The sequence below is a fragment of the Conger conger genome, chromosome 8 (assembly GCF_963514075.1).
Source record: "Conger conger chromosome 8, fConCon1.1, whole genome shotgun sequence".
Classification (NCBI taxonomy): domain Eukaryota; kingdom Metazoa; phylum Chordata; class Actinopteri; order Anguilliformes; family Congridae; genus Conger; species Conger conger.
This window is the reverse complement of record NC_083767.1, coordinates 4,789,479-4,811,326: the sequence shown is the minus strand read 5'-3', so window position 1 is coordinate 4,811,326 and position 21,848 is coordinate 4,789,479. Positions and strand designations below refer to the sequence as shown.

The 21,848-nt window shown below is 44.1% G+C and overlaps 1 protein-coding gene across 1 annotated transcript in view; it reads left to right on the top strand.

The window, feature by feature from the left end:
* The window catches only part of LOC133134670 (adhesion G protein-coupled receptor L3-like), a 177,167-nt gene that overhangs the window by 144,598 nt on the left and 10,721 nt on the right, over positions 1-21,848 (top strand). Inside the window, exons 16-19 of the mRNA XM_061250937.1 lie at positions 2,806-2,872; positions 4,402-4,493; positions 14,233-14,401; positions 17,658-17,783. Of these exons, the coding sequence (XP_061106921.1) occupies positions 2,806-2,872; positions 4,402-4,493; positions 14,233-14,401; positions 17,658-17,783 (454 nt within the window). The remainder of the gene's footprint in view (positions 1-2,805; positions 2,873-4,401; positions 4,494-14,232; positions 14,402-17,657; positions 17,784-21,848) is intronic.

Genomic DNA, 21,848 nt, shown 5'->3' with positions numbered 1-21,848 from the left:
GCCAAAGACTTAACTTATTATCATTTTTACATAAATGTCGATTCATGTGAAGTTAAAATTGTGAAATTGGCCTGATTTTGACGGAACGGGTCACAAATAGAGATAGACATTTTCTACTTTCATTTACTTACTGCCACTTAAAATTTCACGTTGACAAGTACATTTGTTTCATTTTATAAAGGTTTCTCGGAATTATATTTCCCCTTCAGGGATAACTTCAGACGATCATTTCTATTTGCAGTCATGTAGTTCTGAGAACACAGCAATTTCAGTGGCAGTCGTGAGTCGGGAAGAAAGAACACTCTTTCTTCATCAAGATCCTCAGTACAGAACCTGGGAATATCACAGATGTACTCCTGAGACCTGTAGTGTAGTGGTTAAGGTAAATCATTGGGACACGCAAGGTCAGTGGTTCTAATCCCGGTGTAGCCACAATAAGATCTGCACAGCCGTTGGGCCCTTGAGCAAGGCCCTTTACCCTGCATTGCTCCAGGGGAGCATTGTCTCCTGCTTAGTCTAATCAACTGTACGTCACTTCCGATAAGAGCGTCTGCCTAATGCCATTAATGTAATGTAATGTAATGTTTTTGGGTCAGTGCGACTGAAATCCTTTTCCTCCACTGCCCTAATCTACTTGAAGTACACATGAAGAAAAACATAAAGTCAAAAGGCTAAAACATTTCAGGCACATGGCCAACATCAACACACAGCGTGCTGGTGAAGAGATTCCCTTGCTACTTTGATTGATACTATATGATAATGCGGCATTGGATATGAACATGTAGCGGCGTGCTCATGGGTGTTCTCAGCACAACTAAGGATTTAATGTTTATACAGACGTGTTGTTGGCATGCTGATAACCTTCGCATAATGAGATGCCATTGCAGTTTCCTCCATTGTTTATGTGAATTAGCCCTCAGGTATATTCTCCTAACAACCATGTACTTCACAGAAGTGCTGTAATTCCCAATACTATAGAGGATGAAAAAAAAGGTGTTATTAATTATGTATACGTACCAGTAATGCGTTTTTGAGCAACTCAAAAGCATGTTTGTTTATCTGCAGAATTAAGGTTTCAGCTTTCTAACCAGCAAACGGCAGCAGGCAGCACTGCTGCCTCTGACAGAGAAAATGATGTCAGTACATTCCACCCTCCTCTGTGCTGCATTTAAATACATAAATAACACAGATTATTTTTAAAAAACTACACTCAGAAAACCCCAGCTCACACCTTCCCCGTGTTCGTTCGGTGGATTTTAAATGATGTGGGTTCCTTTCTTACGGTGTGTCGCTGTATTCCGTCTCCGCCGTGGCCCGACTGGGAAAAAGAACAGAGCCGGAATCTTCCCCAGGCCAAAAGCGGAGTTCTGTTTAATGTGCTGGAAATTAAACCATTAATAATTCAGTCACAGGTCATGAATCAACTTCATTTCTTGTGTTCTAAGACATTTGCAACTCTAGCAGCCTTCCAGACTCCATATTGGAGTTCTTATCCGTCGGCGTTTGGCTGGAAAGGCTTTCTGTAACCTGGGGAATATTTTGACGCTCGCTTTTAAGTCACTGAATTGACCATCGGGATCGCTGGCCGCATAAGTCTGCGGCAGCAGACACACGCTGCAGAAAATGTGTGTGTGTGTGTGTGTGTGTGTGTTTGGGGGGTGTGGGAGGGTGTGTGTGTGTGTGTATTTGGGGGGTGTGGGAGGGTGTGTGTGTGTGTGTGTTTGGGAGGGTGTATATGTGTTTATGTGCATGTGTATGTGTGTGTCTGTGTGGGGGGCGGTGGTGGGAGGGTGTGTGTGTGTGTGTGTGTGTGGGAGGGTGTGTGTGTGTGTGAGTGTGAGTGTGTGTGTTTGGGAGGGTGTGTGCGTGTGTATGTGCATGTGTGTGTGTGTGTGTGTTTGGGAGGGTGTGTGTGTGTTTGGGGGGTGTGGGAGGGTGTGGGTGTGTGTGTGTGTTTGGGAGGATGTGTGCGTTTGTATGTGTGTGTGTGTGTGTGTGTGTGTGTGTTTGGGAGGGTGTGTGCGTGTGTATGTGCATGTGTGTGTGTGTGTGTGTTTGGGAGGGTGTGTGTGTGTTTGGGGGGTGTGGGAGGGTGTGTGTGTGTGTGTGTGTGTTTGGGAGGATGTGTGCGTGTGTATATGTGTGTGTGTGTGTGTGTGTGTGTGTTTGGGAGGGTGTGTGTGTGTTTGGGGGGTGTGAGAGGGTGTGTGTGTGTGTGTGTGTGTTTGGGAGGATGTGTGCGTGTGTATGTGTGTGTGTGTGTGTGGGGGGGGGGGTGGGAGGGTGTGTGTGTGTGTGGGAGAGTGTGAACGTTGTGTGTGCTGGGTGGGGTTTGTACGAACCCGTGAAACGCCCACGTTACTGTCCTTCCCTCAGTGACACCTGGAAGGCAGCAGGTTCTGCTGAGCCAACCTCACATTATGTGTGCATACTACCTATCTGTATCTGTGTTACTGAGCTAGCTAGTTCGCTAAACTTGTCGCAATTAGTTTTCTAGTTCGACAGGCTGCTGCCTTCCAGGCTTCACTGAGGGAAGGGAAGTACCTCGGGCCCGTGAAACTCGCTGTGATGTCATTTGGCCGTCGGCCATGTTTCTTCTCCCCCCCTCCTCTCCCCTCCACTGGAGGTGATCATTGTGCTCCTTCCACTCCGCTGTGGGAGATTGCCCCCATAATTCAGAATTTAAATGAACAAGCCATGTAATGTTTCCCCGGCTCCCGGTGGAATGTTCTGGAGCCTCCATCCCTCTCTGTCAGCGCGGCGGTGTTGATGTATGTCCCGCGCTCCCTCTGCGTTGCGTTACAGATGCTGGCTGCGGCTCGACACCTACTTCATCTGGAGCTTCATCGGTCCGGCCACCTTGATCATTATGGTGAGCGCTCGCCGTTATTAACCCCGCCTCCCTCCCCCGGGGCGCGGCCTAAACGATCCGCCGCACCCCCGCCGGCGGCCCCTTCCGCCGGCCGCCCTCTCCGCTGCCTCGCACCTGGCGTTCCTCACCCCGACCCGCCGGGCCCGCCCAGCACAACGGAGCCTCCTCCACCTGCCTAATGACCATCTACAGCGGCACCACAGAAGAAGAGCGCCGTGTGTGTGTGTGTGTGTGTGTGTGTGTGTGTGTGTGTGAGTGTGTGTGTGTGTGTGTGTGTGTGTGTGTTCCCCTCAGATTGTGATTGATTCGCTCCTTCCTTACCTGGCTGCAGATCCCCTCGCACGTGCGGTGCAGCGGGTCTTTGAAGCGGCCCGCTTCACAGGGAGACGTAGGCAGCCCAGTCTACCCCGAATGTGTGCGCTCCGACAGCACCAGAATCAGGAAACACAATTTCTGAAAGATTCTGTTCCCCCCTGATTTTACTCTAGCCTTCCGTACGACATTACGGAAGTTTTGAAATATTGCAATTCATAATTCTTCTATTCTGGGTTCCAGCGAGTGTCGTTAAGAAAAGTATTCGGCTCCCGCTGGTAATGACACAAAGAAATAAACATTTATATACAAGAGCTGGCAGCTGGGGTTACTTGGCCGGCCCCCGGGTAATCGGGCGGCGGAGATAATTGGATGACGGGGAAATGTCTCCAATTAGCAGAATGTCACAGGGCACACTCGTGACGCCTGTTGATGATGAAATGTCACAGGGCACGCTCGTGACGCCTGTTGATGATGAAATGTCACAGGGCACGCTCGTGGCGCCTGTTGATGATGAAATGTCACCCTGGCACCACACGGCGCTGCCGTAGTGCCACAGAGCCTGCGCTTGTAATTGATGTCATTTTTTTTAAGCACCTTGAGATTTCCATCGTTAACTCAAATGACCTTTCAGAACTCACTGCGCATAAAGTAAATACATTCAAAACACCCTTCGGAAGGTCATATTCCGTATACACTGCTGTCAAACCCAGATTTGGACATTTAAAACTAGAACTTGCAATCGCTGCTCTTTAGGGGGAAAAAAAAAGAAGGAAAAACTGATTTGTGTACAATGTCAAGTGTACAAGTTGCTCGTGTAGGTAGCTGACATTGTTTGCATTCGGTCGATTTGAGTGGCTGGATGTACAGGTGCACAGCAGCTCAGTTTAAGTGCCCGGGCCTCGGCCTTGATTATGCAGGGGCAGTGCCTCCATCCCCCTGGGGGAATTGAATCTGGCATCTCTGAGTTCTGAGTTTGAGTTCTGATCTGCTACACTACACTGCTGCCGTACCCTGACATGACCCGTCGCCCCAGCCTCCGGATCGCGGGGAAACAGGAAACTAGACATTCCAGTGTACTTCTCCGCTTGGACAATTGATTGCCTAGTTTCTCGGGAAATAATGAATGGCGCTTAATGGCAAAATGGATGTCCTTGTGCATCCGCTGATTGAGTGAAAATAAGGACTAGAGAAACGGACTGAACTGTGTGTTCCAGCTGAACGTGGTCTTCCTCGGGATCGCCCTCTACAAGATGTTCCACCACACCGCCATTCTCAAGCCCGACTCCGGCTGCTTGGACAACATCAAGTAAGGATCTCACTGCTGTGTACCTCGCTGTTTTCCTCACTGGTGTTTAAGACATTGAACTGTATTAACTGTGAATATTTTTGACATAGAAAATGATACATTTCCTAGCTCTCTCTCTCTCTCTCTCTCTCTCTCTTCTCTGTTGGAGAGAAGGTAAATATTTAGTAAAGGCATACAATAGCTTCAGAATAATGATCTGGGGCTTGTGTACCGCTAAGTTCAGTCCCCCGGTTAAGAGTAAAGAATCCTACAGCACAGCAGGATATGGCAGTGTAGTTTATTACTCTAATTATCCTCGGCGGTTTGCATCTTTCAGGTGAAAGTACTGAGGAGAAAGTCATGGAGCCATTACCATTATCTAAACTGCCCGATTAGCTGAAAAGGGCAGTGACAATTCTTTCAAAATTGCCCGTTTTTTATATTTATTTTAATTTAGTTATTTGTTTATTTTTTGCCTTTCGTTTTGTTGTTTCCCTTTAAAGCGAAACAAGATATCAGCTAGCCTCTCCTGAATACAACAGCTCATGTTTATGTAGATAAATACATCAGCTACAGCACCTGACCATCACTTTATGTGCCCTAACCCCTGCCCTACACTGGCCCTTACTCTGTGTGCCCTAACCCCTGCCCTACACATACATATCCTCGCACAGTGATGAACTGAAGGTGACAGTACACAGCGACCAGCCTGGAGCTCCTGGCTCCATTGGGTTTCTGCTACGCTAGGTCCACCCATCGCGGTGCCAGACACCTGCCGGCTAGCAGCTGCTGTTAGCGAGAGACGCGCCTCGTGTCCATTGGCCACTTGCCGTCTGTGGTGTGGAAACCTGCCAATGGCTCGCAGGCTTGCTTCTGCTGCAGATGGCACGGAGAAGCGCCGTACACGCTTGAGATTTCACCTGCAAAGAAAACCCTCTTCACTGCACTGCTGTCAAATTATATTCATTCATTTGAGATTTGTAAAATTCCCCAGGTCTTCTTTGTTCAAATAGTAATGACACGTTTGATGGTTTCATTCTGGTAATCTACTCTTATACAATTTCATATTCTCCTCCAGATTGGATTTGTATTTGTATTATTTTTTTGATATTGGTTTCTGCTGCTTATGCTCTCTCCATGACATTTGTTACACGCGTAATAAGTTATTGATCAAACTGGTGGGTTGTATTTGACAGATGAAACTACAAATGCGTTGGACTAGTCCTTATTGTGACCATGGATATTCTCAAGAAAGTTTTTCACACTTTCAAATATTCATTTTGGGATCATTTAGCTGCACAGTATTTTTTCCGTAATTTGTTTCACCATCACATTTTAAAAAAAAGTTATTTGTTCAGTTAATAGCTTTCATTTTGTCTTTAATATTTGTCCCTTAATTTTTAGCTACCGTTATTATGATGGCTGTCTTGTTGTGGAATGGCATTGGTAAGACAAAACGTGTTTCTGTTGAGACATTTGCAATCAGATTGTAATGATTGGAAATGTCTTTCATGTTCTCTGTTTTCCTGCCCCCTCATTTGTAGACAGATGGTGATATTCTATATATAGACCCAATGCTCCTCAGTAAACCTGATATATAACCAACCCTATGCCCCCTGCTCCTCAGTAAACCCGATGTATAACCCTACATATAGACCCCCTGCTCCTCAGTAAACCCGATGTATAACCCTACATATAGACCCCCTGCTCCTCAGTAAACCCGATGTATAACCCTACATATAGACCCCCTGCTCCTCAGTAAACCCGATGTATAACCCTACATATAGACCCCCTGCTCCTCTGTAAACCCGATGTATAACCCTACATATAGACCCCCTGCTCCTCAGTAAACCCGATGTATAACCATATATATGGACCCACTGCTCCTCAGTAAACCCTGGTTTTGAATCTTTCTTCATAATTCAGTACATCAGTAGAAGTAAATGTGGCAGCCTTGTGATGAAATCTAATTTCATCTGGAAGACTGATATTTAATATACTCTACAAAAGTTGCCTGAAACCTGCACTGACTCTCAGACATAGGTATGTCGCTAGGGTACATAAATTAGCCAGAAATATATCATTAATTTGCACCATTTTTTGCTTGGAAAACGTCCTCATTTGTACCCAATTTGATTATTGAAGAACAAAAAATGTACCGTCACTGTTGCTTTATTTCTGAGACATGCTTGAAGTCCCTTACCATTTTGTGTTTTTCCATAGCAATTATATTCAATTTCAATGGAACTGATAGCAGAATTTTACTCATTAATTTGAAACCTGTTGGTCTTTTCTTTTTTTTTATCTAGAGAAGGTTTCCTTTCGATCGTTTAAAATCAATAACAGGCTTGTCCTGAAATAAATTGCTTGCAAAAGAATTTCATGTTTTAGTTTTAGAGTGGTCCTGTTTTCTGCAAGGACATCTTAGTGTTTTGATTTAGTTTGAAACTTTAAAAACAAATGTCATTGGCATTGTACACAAAGTGTAAAAAAAGCTTTTAGGAGTGAGTGCTGTAAAGAGTACGAGACCTCTTTCTATGACACTAAAGGCCAGGTGCATTTACTTTCACCGCCACCTCCAAGACCAGGGACTCTGAAGCACTTCAATACGCCTAATGCACACAAACATGTCAAACCTTCATTTCTCAGATACAAATGTACCTGTATTACTTTAGCAAAACTTGAATTATCCATTCAAACTCAAATCATATGGCCTTGCACTTTTAACTTCAAAACAGGGCATTTAGCATTCCGCAAGGCTGTGGTGCTTCCAGTATTGACATGCTCCTATGTCCTTAATCCTGAGTTCAGTGTAAATGGAAGAGTTTGTTCAGTTTGGCGAGGTCATGTTTTTCACTACTGAGCACTGGTGAGTAAGAGAGGGGCACTTGAGTTTGGTTTTAAATCTGGATCAAGTACAAAGTGATTCCAGGCCACTGACTGCTCTCTGATCAAGCTCTGCTGACCTCATTGAGTCTGCAGTGCATACATTTTAAACAGAGCAGGCTTTATTTCTGCTTTCATGTATCCAGCATTGCAAATCAGAAATTATGATCTGAGAAATTATAATGTACTAAAAAAAATGTAAGTAATATGGTATGGGTAAATTCTTACAAACACACGCATGCATGTACACGCACATACATGTTCTCTCACTCACACGCATCTGTGCTGAACAAAAAACTATTGGCTTGTGTGTGTGTGTGTGTGTGTGTGTGCCTGTGTGTGGGTGCGTGCGCACTTGCCTTTGTGCATGCATGTGTGTTTGCACATGTGCCTGTGCGCATGTGTGTGGGTGTGTGTGTGTATATGTACACATGCATGAATGTGTGTGTGTGTGCGTGCGTCCGTGTTTTTCGGACTCAGGCCGTTCGGCTTGCAGTCCGCTCATTGCAGTCCCATTAAAAGACACGTTACGCTGAGCAGACTCAACATTAATTTCGTAAATCATCACACTTCCGTGCACCTGGCCCCTTCATTAAAGAGATGCACTACTTCCACACATTTGTCTGAGAGCAGCAAATTATGAATCGTGATAATTGCAGACCACACCCGAGCTCCCATGGCAAATTGCGGTGTGGCTGAAGAGGACACATCTATACAAACATTCACAGCACGGCGGTGTAGACTTTAGATGTGTGAGTGTGTCTGAAGAGACGGACGTTCGGGAGGGTTATCTCGGTTTCCTGTGTGTTTCCACAGAGGCTCACAGGCCCTGAAGGCAGAGTGGAATCTGCACTCGTTTGGTGCTCTCAGAGCCTCTCTCCCTATGTCTGAGTGCTGCTGTAACGACCTTCAGGAAATGACACGTTTGATTGACGTGACATCACGTCCTTTTGCATGCTATCCGCCCGACTCTCGCTGGCCTCAGATGACTTGCGTTTGTCCTCGTGATCTCTGTGGTACATCGACCCCGACTGGCTGCTTCCCCTGCGAACAGACCGATCGGGCTGAAGCTTCCGCCTCTTGCCAGATTATAGTATTTTATTCCAAAATGTAGGGTTTAGAGAAATCACCTCGAAGTAGGAATGTAAGGTAGTCAAATACCGGCCAGGGCGTGGAGGGGGTTGCATTGGGTAAATGATGTGATATTCAGTTGAAAATGGGGGATGTTGAGGAATATTTGGGGCCCATTAAATGCTAGGAGTCTGGCCACACTGACTTCATTATTGTGCAGTGGCTGAGCGCTGTATTGAACAGTTTTGTCTGGGAGAAGATGGTTCTGCTGATGCCCTGATAAAAAGGAATAGTGCATATTGTATTTGACAATTTGAATAGTCATTGGCCCCATTGTTTATTTATTCACCACAAAAAAACAAAAAATAGTCATTCTCAACCAGTATTTTTAGTTTTGTGTGTTGTGTAAATGTGTTCTGTGTTCTGTGTTGTGTAAATATGTTCTGTGTTAAGTGTTCTGTGTTGTGTAAATGTGTTCTGTGTTCTGTGTTCTGTGTTGTGTAAATGTGTTCTGTGTTGTGTGTTCTGTGTTGTGTAAATGTGTTCTGTGTTGTGTAAATTTGTTCTGTGTTCTGTGTTGTGTAAATGTGTTCTGTGTTGTGTGTTCTGTGTTGTGTAAATGTATTCTGTGTTCTGTGTTGTGTAAATGTGTTATGTGTTGTGTGTTCTGTGTTGTGTAAATGTGTTCTGTGTTCTGTGTTATGTGTTCTGTGTTCTGTGTTGTGTAAATGTGTTCTGTGTTCTGTGTTATGTGTTGTGTGTTCTGTGTTGTGTAAATGTGTTCTGTGTTCTGTGTTGTGTAAATGTGTTCTGTGTTCTGTGTTGTGTAAATGTGTTTGCTGAAGGGTGTAGTGCTTCATCGTAGACGCAGGGGCTATCTTTCACTGTCAGGTGTGTGTGACAAGCAGGATCTCCCTCTGGTGATCCAAGATGCCATCTTGAAGAAAAAGCCTCTGATCTCAAAACACAACAGCCAGTAGCACGGTGAACTGAAAAAACATAACACGGGCACGTCAATCAATCAGTCAGTCAATCAATCAATCTAAAGGTCTTTATTGTCCCAGTGGGGGGTAAAAAAAGTTAACATTAAGAAGAAAAAAAAGAACATAAACAGGGCAGCCGTTGTTGTGTAGCCTGAAGGATGCTTTTGATTTTGAAATGGGCCTCAGAAGGCGTACTGTTTCTGGTCCATTTGTAGCTCCGTGAAAACCTCTTCACCTCTACGGGACAAGCAGAACATTTCTCATGTGCTGTTGCTAAGCTACTGATGATGTCATAATGAAAGTTTAGGGCTCCCAACACAGAGTTGGCCCTCGGGTCCTGATATAGGTGGCCCTAAATAACCCTGTTGCAGTGGCCCCCAAACTGAGTGCCCGAGCAGAAAGCTCACTATTGGATTGTGCTGCGCAGGGATGATTGAGGTCCTGAACGCCTGCCTGGTGTTGATGCCAGCGGCCAGGGAATTTTGATTTCAGCTTTTCTTTAAAACGTCCTTCCCCGCGACGGAGAGGCCGGACGATCGCCGCGTTCCGTTTTTAAAATGGCGGCGGGTATTCGCACCTCACCGAGGACGCGGCGGGGGAGGGACGCCCAAACTGAAAGCTCAGTTTGTTCACGGCGGTGACCTCTGGACTCCAGCGCTCAGATCTCACTCGTCTTCAGAGATCAGGACGGTGTGCACTCGGTCGTAGCGCACAAGCAGCCCAGAGCCAGAGTCTTAGCCGTACAGCCAGGCACTTTCACCTCCACACCTTAACCACGCATTAATATCTGTCAATGTAATTCAATTTAAAATCACAAATGGCACAACCTACCCTCTGTGACCGCTCCCCCCACTCTCCCCGCAACCCCTCTCAATGTACCTCAGCTGTGATTGTTTACCACGTCTTATGATTCATGTTTTATTATCATATGATTTGTGCATTCTTTTTGCTTCCTGTTAAGTGTATATTTCTCATTTTTTATTCATTTATTATGTTTTCCTTTATTATTATTTTTTTTTTTATTATTTCCTTTTTCTGCATCCTTTAGCTATGAGGATTACCGGCCCGAAATCAAGTAAGGATAACTTACCTTATAGACCTCTAACCAGCTGTGTCATTTTAACCCTCCCGTTTGTTTCATTTAGAGGATAAACTACAAACTCGACGGCCATTTCACATATTATATGTTGTGATGAGTTGATGAGATGAGACACAGTGCTGTAACGCTCCCATGTAGATTACATTTCTTATTTATGAGGTGAATATTGTACAGCATTATGTACCATTATGTACCGTGTGTACTCGTATGTTTAAGTGACTAATATTGAATACTATCCACCACTGATATGATATGGTGTGTGGTGATGATATTTTATTAATAATGGGCATTTTATTTACCTCTTACCTTTACTGTTTTCTCATCCATTAATAATCACCAGTTTTTCCTCATTTTGAAGTTATTAACTGAGCAGCTAGTGAATATAATTTCATAGTGATAACATAGCAATTAGATGACAATTAGATTAGTCCCATTCATTGAGCCCTTACCTGTAAAATGTATGGTCTGCATCCAGCTTTGTATGTACAGTGTAGGAATGTATCATTTTAGCATTTGTTTTGTATTGCTGATAATTGTGTGTTTGTGTGTGTGTGTGTGTGCGTGTGTTTGCGTGTGTGCTTGTGCTATGTATATACCATTTTTTAATTGTTTTCTTATGCATTATGGATATTATGAATGCTAATCATGTGATGTTTGCTCGTTTTGCATACACCAGTGTGTGGATAATATATGGGTTCCTTTTTATGCAAAATAAGCTGGTTCCGTCATTATTCATGTATGCGACTTATAATTCTCTTCCTGGCAGAATGAACTGATCTATTCCTGCCCACCTCCTTTATCATTTCCCTGTGAAACACTGAAACATCTGTGTGTCTGCCGTCAGAAGGAGCAGTCAGCTCTGATCACGGCTTCATCAGGCACCAGCGTTAACAGGCACCAGCATAGAGTTGCTCTTTTTTTGGAATGTTTCTTCAAAATTCCGAATCGGGGTTCTAGAACTGGAAAACATTGCGTCACCTGCAGTGATTGTTCCTTCAGCATCAGAGAGCACACAGAAATGCCAATCACACACAGTGATACATTTGCTAGCATGTCTAAACACGTGTTTTCACTTCGTCATTTTGTGTTATTGAGTGTTGATGGACACATTTAAAATGAGTGTATTTGAGAGTGTCTCACCCCCCCCCCCCCGACAGGGATAAGTGGAGAAGCAGCTGACGGGTTTGCGACGCGTTGCGGGTGATTATTGGTGCTAAAGCAGAGGGGCCTCTGGGCGGTGACCTGCCCCGCGGTCTGCCGTTAAACCCCGACCGCCCACCGCCTCGGCGTGGAGCGGCCCCAGGAAGGGCCGGATTTGGGGTTGCCCGGGGTTGCGGTAATCTCGCCGCACGTAAGCGCGTTCCCCGCCGGCCCGAGCGCCCCCGCCCAGCTGCTCGCCGAGCGCCCCCCCCCCCGGCGAAATGACCTCGCCGATCGGCCGGTGGGCCGCGGGGCGGAAGTGACGGACAGGTGGTGGAGCGCGTTCCTAATCGCGGGCGAGAGCGCCTCAGCCGCCGGCCGGGCCCGCGGACACGGGCGCGCGTCCCCCAATATCACATCGAGTCGCTCCGGGTGCGCTTTCCGTCACACGAGGTTTGGGTTGTTTATATAACACTCTGCCCATACGGTGCACGAGAACATTTGGTCACGGAATGGGGCGCTAATTCACGGTAACCGTCCTGTTCCATCACCGGCTGGGTCACGTGACCACGTCAGAGACCTGGCTATGTGCCGTGAATCTGAAATGAGCCGATCGCAAGCGTCCGGCATTCCCTCGACAACGATGATACACGAGCCGGATAAACATGAACCATTTTATGGATCAATTATACAATTACTGGCTAAATCAAACAGTAAAGTTCTAGTAGAGTTCAATTGCCCGCCGTTATGTTGTTTGTGATCTTTAATTCCAAATGGGGTTTATTTTGTGTTTACCTCCAGGATGTCCTAGTTAACTGTATCCTTAAAAGATAGTTTAAAGCAAGTGTGGTGTCGTACAGTCAAATGAAATAATAAAAAATAATGAATAGTGTTTTTTTATGTTCTGGCTGTGAAATTTTATGTAATTTTCAGGATTCTGCAGACCCAGATAAGGAGACACAAGAAGCATGGCTTAACATGCTGGCTCAGCCTGTATGTGATTTATCATTGAAAATTGAACACGCAAACTGCCAGCAATGTTTCTGAAAATACAGTAGAAAGCACCCGTAGTTTGCCATTTAAAGGCATTTACTGGTGTTTTGTAACATAAAATAAGTATTGTTAGTTTTCATAGATTGTGCTGTATAAGCAAACTTCCTATAGTATACCATCTACCAATAAAACAAAACAGACAGAGGTGGATTTCATATAAAAAAATATATTTACAGGTTTTCAATACTGTTCAGTCTTTTCTTTTTCAATGATCTTGGAAAACAAATGTTAGCAGTGACCACAGAAGTATCATTATTTGTATTTACAGAATGGTGTCGAAGGATTTCTGGGTGCTGAAACACAATGTCGTCAAAATACAATATGCTGCATGATGCATTCTTATTTTTTTTTTAATGTATCCATTGATGCATTCTGCCAGTTTTCAAGGTAAAGCTAGATTCCCTGTGATGTTGTTCTTTAGAAAAGATATTGTAAACCTACTGTGCGATTTTAAAGCGATACATATACTTGCACAGACTTAATTAACGGGGTTGAAAGGGACAGCATCTCGGCGGAGTGAAAGCCTCTCTGAGCATGGCTGGGGTATTGTGTTGTGTATATATCGTACAGCAGTCCCCCAGAGAGTGCAGAATGACTATGGCCTGGTATCCATTCAGCGCCTTTCTTCTACCTGTCCAAACGTCTAATGGATGACACATTCGGGATGAAAGGATCAAATGATAGGTTAGGGGAAAGAGAGAGAGACGGAAAGGAAGGTCAGGACACACTCGGCTTTTTTTTTTCTTTTTTTTTTCAAAGTAAAAAGATTTTTTAATCATTTTCCACTTTATTCTCTCCTGTTCCAGCTGTTATACCATGTCTCTGAGATTCTACAGGATAGAGCCAAATGTTTCTGTGAATGCTATCCTTGTTGCTAAGTGTATGTGTGTGTGTGTGCATGTATATGTGCGTGTATGTGTGCGTGTATGTGTGTATGTACATCTGTGTTTGTGTTCTTTTCATTTCTATTGAAGCCGGAGGTTAATCCCTGTCCTGCTTTAATGCAAACGCGTGGATCCTGGATTTTCTTTGTCCAGGAGGCCGGGGTCATGACCCTTCAGCATGCGTGTTTCACAGAGGAGTCATATCTCATCAGGATTTCCTCCTCTGATCTCTTTTTCCACAGCTGTAACACTTATTACCCGCAGTTAACTAATCAAATTAGCTCCCTTCACAACGAGCCCTGCGCAAGGAAATGACCTTTTCCACCCAAATTACATTTTTGAAAGAAATTAAAACTCCTCGTAGACCCGTCAGTGTGCTCCTCCAAATATCATCTCTAATTAAATTATTATTTTTTTTTATTGTTTGGAGAAAAAGTCTGTGTAAATTGCCGGCAGTGCCGGATATGAGCGTGGGTTTTAAGGAGCAGAGGCGTTTGAAAAACGACCGCTGAGACAGCACCGAAGCTCAGTCAGAGCCTGCCGTCTACTGTCTGTCCGTGCTGACCGCTGCCGTCCCGTGTCTGTCTGCGCTGACCGCTGCCGTCCCGTGTCTGTCTGCGCTGACCGCCGCTGTTCTCCCCCAGGTCGTGGGTTATAGGAGCCATCGCCCTCCTCTGTCTGCTGGGCCTGACCTGGGCCTTCGGGCTGATGTACATCAACGAGAGCACGGTCGTCATGGCCTACCTCTTCACCATCTTCAACTCGCTACAGGGGATGTTCATCTTCATATTCCACTGCGTCCTTCAGAAGAAGGTAACCTCGTGTGCTCTCTCTGTCCGATGCAGAAGATGCTGCCTTGCTGTAGGTATACGCTAACCATATGCGATGACTCATATTTAGCCTGCCTTATTTGAATTCAAGACTTCATTTGTGATTGTTTTCATGTTTGTTGATGGCTATCGACAGCACCGGAGGGGAGTCACACCTAGAGCCCACTTCCCTGTGCTTATACTGTAGATTATAATATTATAGTGTGTGTTGTAGTGTCTTCATTGTAGCTGTAAGTCTCAGTAGGATTTACTATTTAAGAATTTGCTATATTCAAGGTCCAGGCCACATGATAAGAGTTGACTGGGTTTTAGGGAAGTTTAATTAAAGTTCATTATTGTGATTGTGTTGGTGCATCTCCCCCTGAAAGAGTAATCTTGTGTACAGTGCTGAGATTACTTTCTCACAATTTCAGTTGAGCCTGTTGCTAACCAAACACACATAATGAACATCGGCCAGAATCAGGCTAACCCCCTGATATAATAACATACTTTCTCCATCTGACATTTGGATGTAGTTATGTTCGCTTGGTTTGTGATGCGGTATGGAGACCCGGCTGTAAAGTCACACTCTGCTTTCTCTGGCCTGCGTTCAATCAGCATGTTTACTTAACGTGGAATTACTCTCAGTATGAGTATGACTTTGACATTATTGTGACATTTTGTTTCATTAATGTCGGTGATTGCAATGCCCTCAGTCTCTCTTTGGTTTTGTTTTGTTTTTTTGTTTTTTCAAAAAAAGAAGCATAGAAAAATGTCCAGTGTTAATTCAATTATAACGGAGTGAATCGAGTGTGGCCCTGCTCTGGACCACATTATGGCCATATGTACTCTGTGAGAGTTGATTCAACACTGAACATTTATTATATCAGCGCCATGGACATCTCACAGAATTCAACAATCAGTTCTCCCTGACTTTGATGAGCAGATTAATGCAAGTGTTCATTTTCTTTTTCATCACAAACGTTGTTTGGAAACGTATGATTGAGTTGCATCCTTGAAGAATGGCAATGGCACTTGCATTTAATCAAAGTCAAAGTTAATTACAACGGCTATAAATTGCAGTTAAATTTGAGCCAAGCCGAAACCATTTTAGCTTATTTTTCTACACACAGTGATCCCCAAAAATGATGCAGAAAAGTTTGTGTGGAGTAGTAGCCTGTATTATTTGAATCCAGACTTGTATGTCTGTATCACTTGAGGTGTGTACATCTTCAATAATCATCATCATAGACATTTTTAAATCCTCTTTTCTGTCGTGTTTTTTAAAATGGCATCCTAAGCAAGAGTACAAGAAACCATTTCTGCTTGTCTCTTCTAGTATAAAAATAAGCATTTGGTAATGAAGTTTTAATTCATTGGTGTCTGAATGTATTTTCACAACTGGAAAAGTGCTTATGGTCTAATGGTGCTATAATGGTATTTTCCAACGTGTTTAAATCATAAGGCTCAATGCTCAGTGTGACTCTATTTTTGTGTAGACTCTACCCCTGTCGACACTACACAGGTACGCTGTAGTCTGTAATGAAGTTTAATCGCTGGGACTGTTTTTGGGAGCCTGGCTGTAGTCAGCTGTTTAAACAGCTTGTGATGGTCCATCTAGGCAGCCAAAATCACGGGGTATAGTTGAGACTTATAGATGCGCCAGTAAAATACAGCACTCAGAAAATGAAATGTGACAGCTCAATACATCAGGAGATAAAGTAGGGAATCCAGATAAATAATGGAGAATCACACGTTTAAAAGGCTGGCTATGCCCCAGTGCATGTGCTTAGTAATCCGTCTTACCTTGTGTTGTCTCATCGTGGGATGAACAGATTTTGACCTTAACGTTTGACCTCAAAGTTTAAGCACAGATTTAGCTTACGTTACCTCAGTTGTTTATGAGAAAAGGGGATCAGGGTAAAAGTGTTGTTTTGAGTTTGGGTTATATTAAATTCACATTTAAAGAGCATGCTTCTCGATAATACTGTGTAAAGAGTAGATTTATCTCAGTGTGTTTGGTTGCAGACTTGAGTCAAGCACATTTTTGAAATATGTGAAATAAAATTTGAAGTTACTACTGCAGATCCCTGAGAATTTTCATATTTTTATATATGTTACAAACAAAAAATGCTATAATTATATGAATTTGGTTTTGATTACTGGTGAAAATGTTTCCATTAACAGTCATGTGTCTGAACAAATTAGAGTGGTGTCGGAACGGCACTAGTATTCCACCTAACATAGTTGGGCCAGTGTCAGTACTTGCTCTTGGTCTGTTATTTTGGCTTTTTCAAAATGTGAAAGTCAATGGTATAGAGGGATATATGAAGTGTCTGCCCCTGCTTCATTGGGTACCACTGCAGGTATAATGTTTGCTATTTGAGTGGGAGATGACTTCTTGGACCCTGTTCTTTTATGTACTGTACAGGTATAATGTTTGCTATTTGAGTGGCGGATGACTTCTTGGACCCTGTTATTTTGCGTTAGATTGTACTGGCATAATGTTTGCTATTTTAGTGGTAGATGACTTCTTGGACCCTCTTATTTTGCGTTAGACTGTACAGGCATATTGTTTGCTATTTTAGTGGGAGATGACTTCTTGGATTTCTGTACAGGTATGATGTTTGATCTCTGGGTGGTAGCTGATGTGTTTGCCTTTGCTGTGTTGAGTTACCCCCTGCTGACTGGTTGACCAGTTCAGACCAGCTCAAGCTATGTTTTGGAACAGGTGGTAGCTGGTTGACCAGCTCATACCCAGCTAGACCAGCTTTATGACCAGCTCATACGCAGCCATCACCAGCTTGACCAGTTCAGTTGTAAAGCTGGTCAAGCTGGCACAGCTGGTCTCTCCAGCAGGGCCCGGTGCACGCTGGCTGAGCTGGTCTCTCCAGCAGGGCCCTGTCCACGCTGGCTGAGCTGAGCTGGTCTCTCCAGCAGGGCCCTGCGCGCTGGCTGAGCTGGTCTCTCCAGCAGGGCCCTGTGCACTCTGGCTGAGCTGAGCTGGTCTCTCCAGCAGGGCCCTGCACGCTGGCTGAGCTGAGCTGGTCTCTCCAGCAGGGCCCTGCACGCTGGCTGAGCTGAGCTGGTCTCTCCAGCAGGGCCCTGTGCACTCTGGCTGAGCTGGTCTCTCCAGCAGGGCCCTGTGCACTCTGGCTGAGCTGGTCTCTCCAGCAGGGCCCTGTCCACGCTGGCTGAGCTGAGCTGGTCTCTCCAGCAGGGCCCTGCACGCTGGCTGAGCTGAGCTGGTCTCTCCACAGGTGCGTAAGGAGTACGGGAAGTGTCTGCGCACACGCTGCTGCAGTGGGAAGAGCGTGGAGACCTCCATCGGGTCGGTGAAGAGCTCCGCATCGCGCACGCCCGGACGCTACTCCACGGGATCGCAGGTAACGCGCTCATCCGCCAACTCCATCCGCCAACTCCATCCGCCAACTCCATCCGCCAACTCCATCCGCTCGGCCAGAGAACGGCCGATAGGTCACCTCACCCTTCTATCCGCCAACTCGCCCTCTCGGCCAAAGGATAGGTCTAAACCAGGGGTGTCAAACTAAGGTCCTGTCGGGCTGCAGTGTCTGCTAGCTTTCACTACACTCAAGGTATGATAAGTGCATCTACCTGTATGTAGAGTGCTACTCACCTTTTCTCACGCAAATCACAATAACGGAAAAAATGAGTACAATTTAGCCAAGTGTCCTGGCTCTCTCAACCTGCCACCTAATCATCCCCTGATTTCACTGGCAAAAAAAAACTGCTCTCTCCCTCTCCACCTCAGCTGGTGTGCGGTGAGCATTCTGGCACAAAATGGCTGCCGTTGCAAGATTCAGGGTCAGAACTGAGGTGTGAAGCCAGCATTCTTCAGCATTTAATATAACCCAAATTATTTTGGGAAATGTCCAGCATTGTATAGCATTGTATAATGTAGACCTGTATAATGTAGAATAATGCAGTGTAGCCATAGATTGCAATATCGTATAGCCTTACAGTACATAGTTATATGTAAAATATGCAGGTTACGCTGGATACAGATTTCATGGAAGATCGTAGTAATTATTAAAGATTTGTCAGCGGTATTTGTTTTCTCTCTATATGTCCCGTGTCCACCCTGTTGAAATTGGAGCCGAGGCCCGTTGTAGGTGTGAAAGGTTTTCTGATTGATTGTCTCTGACACGAATTGCGTGCGCAGCGGAGAAGCTAAGTGCCGGCCATTAAGAGCCGTTAATTGATTTCCAGCTCAAAGGTTTTTAAAATAACCGTGTAATTAAGAAAGTACATTGTAAACTGTTGGCCTCGGTAAGAGATTTCTAAATCTGCTGTGAAACCTTGAACCCTGTTCGGGCTGTATTTTATCAATATGCCTGTTGAAGGACAAACGTATGGCGGATGATAAGTATCTGTGACATTTCACACTCTTAAGTGTTTTAACGCGTCTCCGTAGACATGCTTTCAGAGTGGTAATTTATTTCTGCCAATATCGAGTGAGGCTTATGATCCATAACTGACCAATAGGAACCAATAGAGCACACGGTATCCTCAGCAACCGTTGGTAGCATGGTAAGCTGTTTTGTCAACAAACATTCAGGAATCTCATTTTATTGGTTTAGATAAAATAAATAATTTCTTCGCCTTACCCTCACATTTCACAGCCAAGATTGTTTTATGTTCATTGGCTGAGATTCACTTCGAAGGCCTATCCTCAACTCAGTTTGGCCGATGTCATTACCTGTGGAAATAACTTAAAAGCAGTAAAAACTACAGTAGATACTGTGTCCGTGAACTACTCTGCATTTGGTGGTAATGGTTCATAAAGGTGTGTTGGTTCATCTAAGACTAGAGATAAAATTCATAACCTCAATTGAGAGCACAGAAGATAGTCGATTGCACTGTCACATTTGGTTTTTCCCAATTTTTATTTCGGATTTTTTATCCCACTGGAGCATATTATAGTACGTCTAAATAAATGGGTATTTTTATTGCCTTGCTTTAAGTATACATTTTTGGTCTGGAGATGAGCCTGCCTCACTTGGTTAACAGTGAGCCGGTTACAATATTTGCTTTCTGTACAAATGCTATAAAATGGTCTACACTGTTCTGAAATAAAATCCATTCAATTTATTTGTGGATTTTCTACAGTGTAAGCATACTGCATGAATAATACATAAAATTATGTGCAGAATAATGGAAGCTGAGCTCTCCTCCCCCACGCACACACCGCACGCACACCTATAATTAACAAGCTGATCTGAATATTTTAATTAAGCTAATCAAACAGGCTTTCAGTGAAAAGCTTCCTCTGTGTTGAATAAAGAGAGGTGAGGATTATGTCTGCGATCATGGTTAAACATGCACGCGTAACTGATATTTCCTGGTTCATATTAAAGTTCTTCACTTTCGCGTTCGTGTTTTGCGTCACCTCAGCTGATGTTTGGTAAATGTTTTCGCACAAAATGGCTGCCATGCATCACCCAGCTGGGTGCTACACATTGGTGGTGGTTGAGGCGAGTTTCCCCCTCGTCACTGTAAAGTGCTTTGTATGCAACATTATTATTATTATTATTATTATTATTATTAGTAGTAGTAGTAGTAGTAGTAGTAGTAGTAGTAGTAGTAGGTGTTGTTTTGTTATTATTAATAATAATCTAGTAAGACGACTGTGCCTTATTTACCTGGGGTATCAGCCGTTCTGCAGCATCGGCTGATTTTCCCGTGTTCCGGCGCTCATCTGCTTAATTTAAGCAGCTGATTGGCTAATGAGTTCACGCACCTTGTTTCCAAGGCCCAAATTGACTGCTGATTGGAAGGAAACCGCGTAGCCAGGCAGACACCGTGGCCCTCCGGGGCTGGTGTTTGGTATTCCGCACTCCCGGTACGCATCTCTTTTTTCAGGGTAATTATCACATCAGTAGACATCGAGGCAGTGCATCTCGTTGGAGCTAATTGGAATGTTGCGACGGTGTGGATACAGCCTAATCGATAGGCCCCGCTGATTGATAGGCACGATCAACGCAAATGTGCCCCCCCTTGCACCCAGATACCCTCGCCGGTGGGTACAGTTTGGAATGTCTTGTATGTGAACTCCTCCAGTTGCACTTCCAGTGGTATTTCGATCCCCAGTGTGGCCACGATTAAATCCACGCAGCTGTTGAGCCCTTGAGCAAGGCCCTTAACCCCACATTGCTCCAGGGGGATTCAGCTAAATAACTATAATGTAATGGAATGCTAAATCATATTCCCACACTGCTGGTACAATACTGTTCTGACCCCTCCACGTCTTAATGCAGTGTCCTTCAGTTGAATTTACCCTTGTAGGACAGGCAAAATGGTTTGGAACAGGACATTTTCACTGAAATGCCATCAGCAAAGTTTAGTGCACGGTATACTGAACTTCACTGAGTGTCAAACTGATCCCATTAAAATGAATATATTATCGTGTGAAATGGTGGCACCTGTATTGCAAAACAGTGTTGCACAGAAACTTTTGTGCAGAACCCTATGATGAAGGGTAAAAAATATACCAGCTCTGTGGCCAAGGAGGAAGACTGCATCACTGAGGGTGTTCAAAAACGCACATACATTGCCATGTCAGATTTCAGATCAATAAATGAAAAGATCATTGTGCTGAAGGACACATTTTTAATTTCACAATTCAGTAGTTTCTTCCAGGAATCACAAAAACATAGAAGCTGAATGAAGGCTTTTATAACAAGAACAAGTATCCGGAATAAATATCCACGCTTAGCTTTGAAAGCTATTGTCACCTGACCTGGGTCATACAGATTTTTTAAATATTGAGAAGGCTCACCAGAAAGGCTCCTCAATATTACTGCTTCACCGTCCCCAACCGTGGTGAATGACAGATTACTGTACTTTACTGTCTTTATTAATAATGAAAAAAGTCATCCATAATTAGCCTTCCTGACCAAAATCCTCAAAAAGCATAATTTAGGGCTACAAAAATTACTGAACAAGCATATCAAAATCAGTTTCAATATTTCAAACAGCAGAAATGTACCTTCAGGTAGAGAGTTCGGCCTTCACATCATTTGAAGGCGTAACAAAGGTTTGACTGTGGACCGGTAATCTGACAAATTAACCTACACTCCTCTGAAAGGGTTCTTTGGCTTGATTCCACAGAGGAGCCATTTTAGGTCTTTATGGAACCCTCTAGCAATGGTGTGAAGTGTGAAAGCTCCCAGACAAAGAACCCTTTAACTAAAAACAGGGTTCTTCTATGGAATGACAAGGTTCCTTTTGGAACCCTACATTTGTGTATGTAATGTTGACATGGTTTGGCAAAATAAGTGAGGCGAAATATAATGAACTATTAACAATCAAGGTGATTTGCTTTGAAAGTTGAAATACATATGCATAAAACCATAGCAGGCAGGACACATGAAGACAGAAGAAAATGTGGTTTGTCTTCAAAGCTGTATTTTTTTTGTCCTTGATCTAGA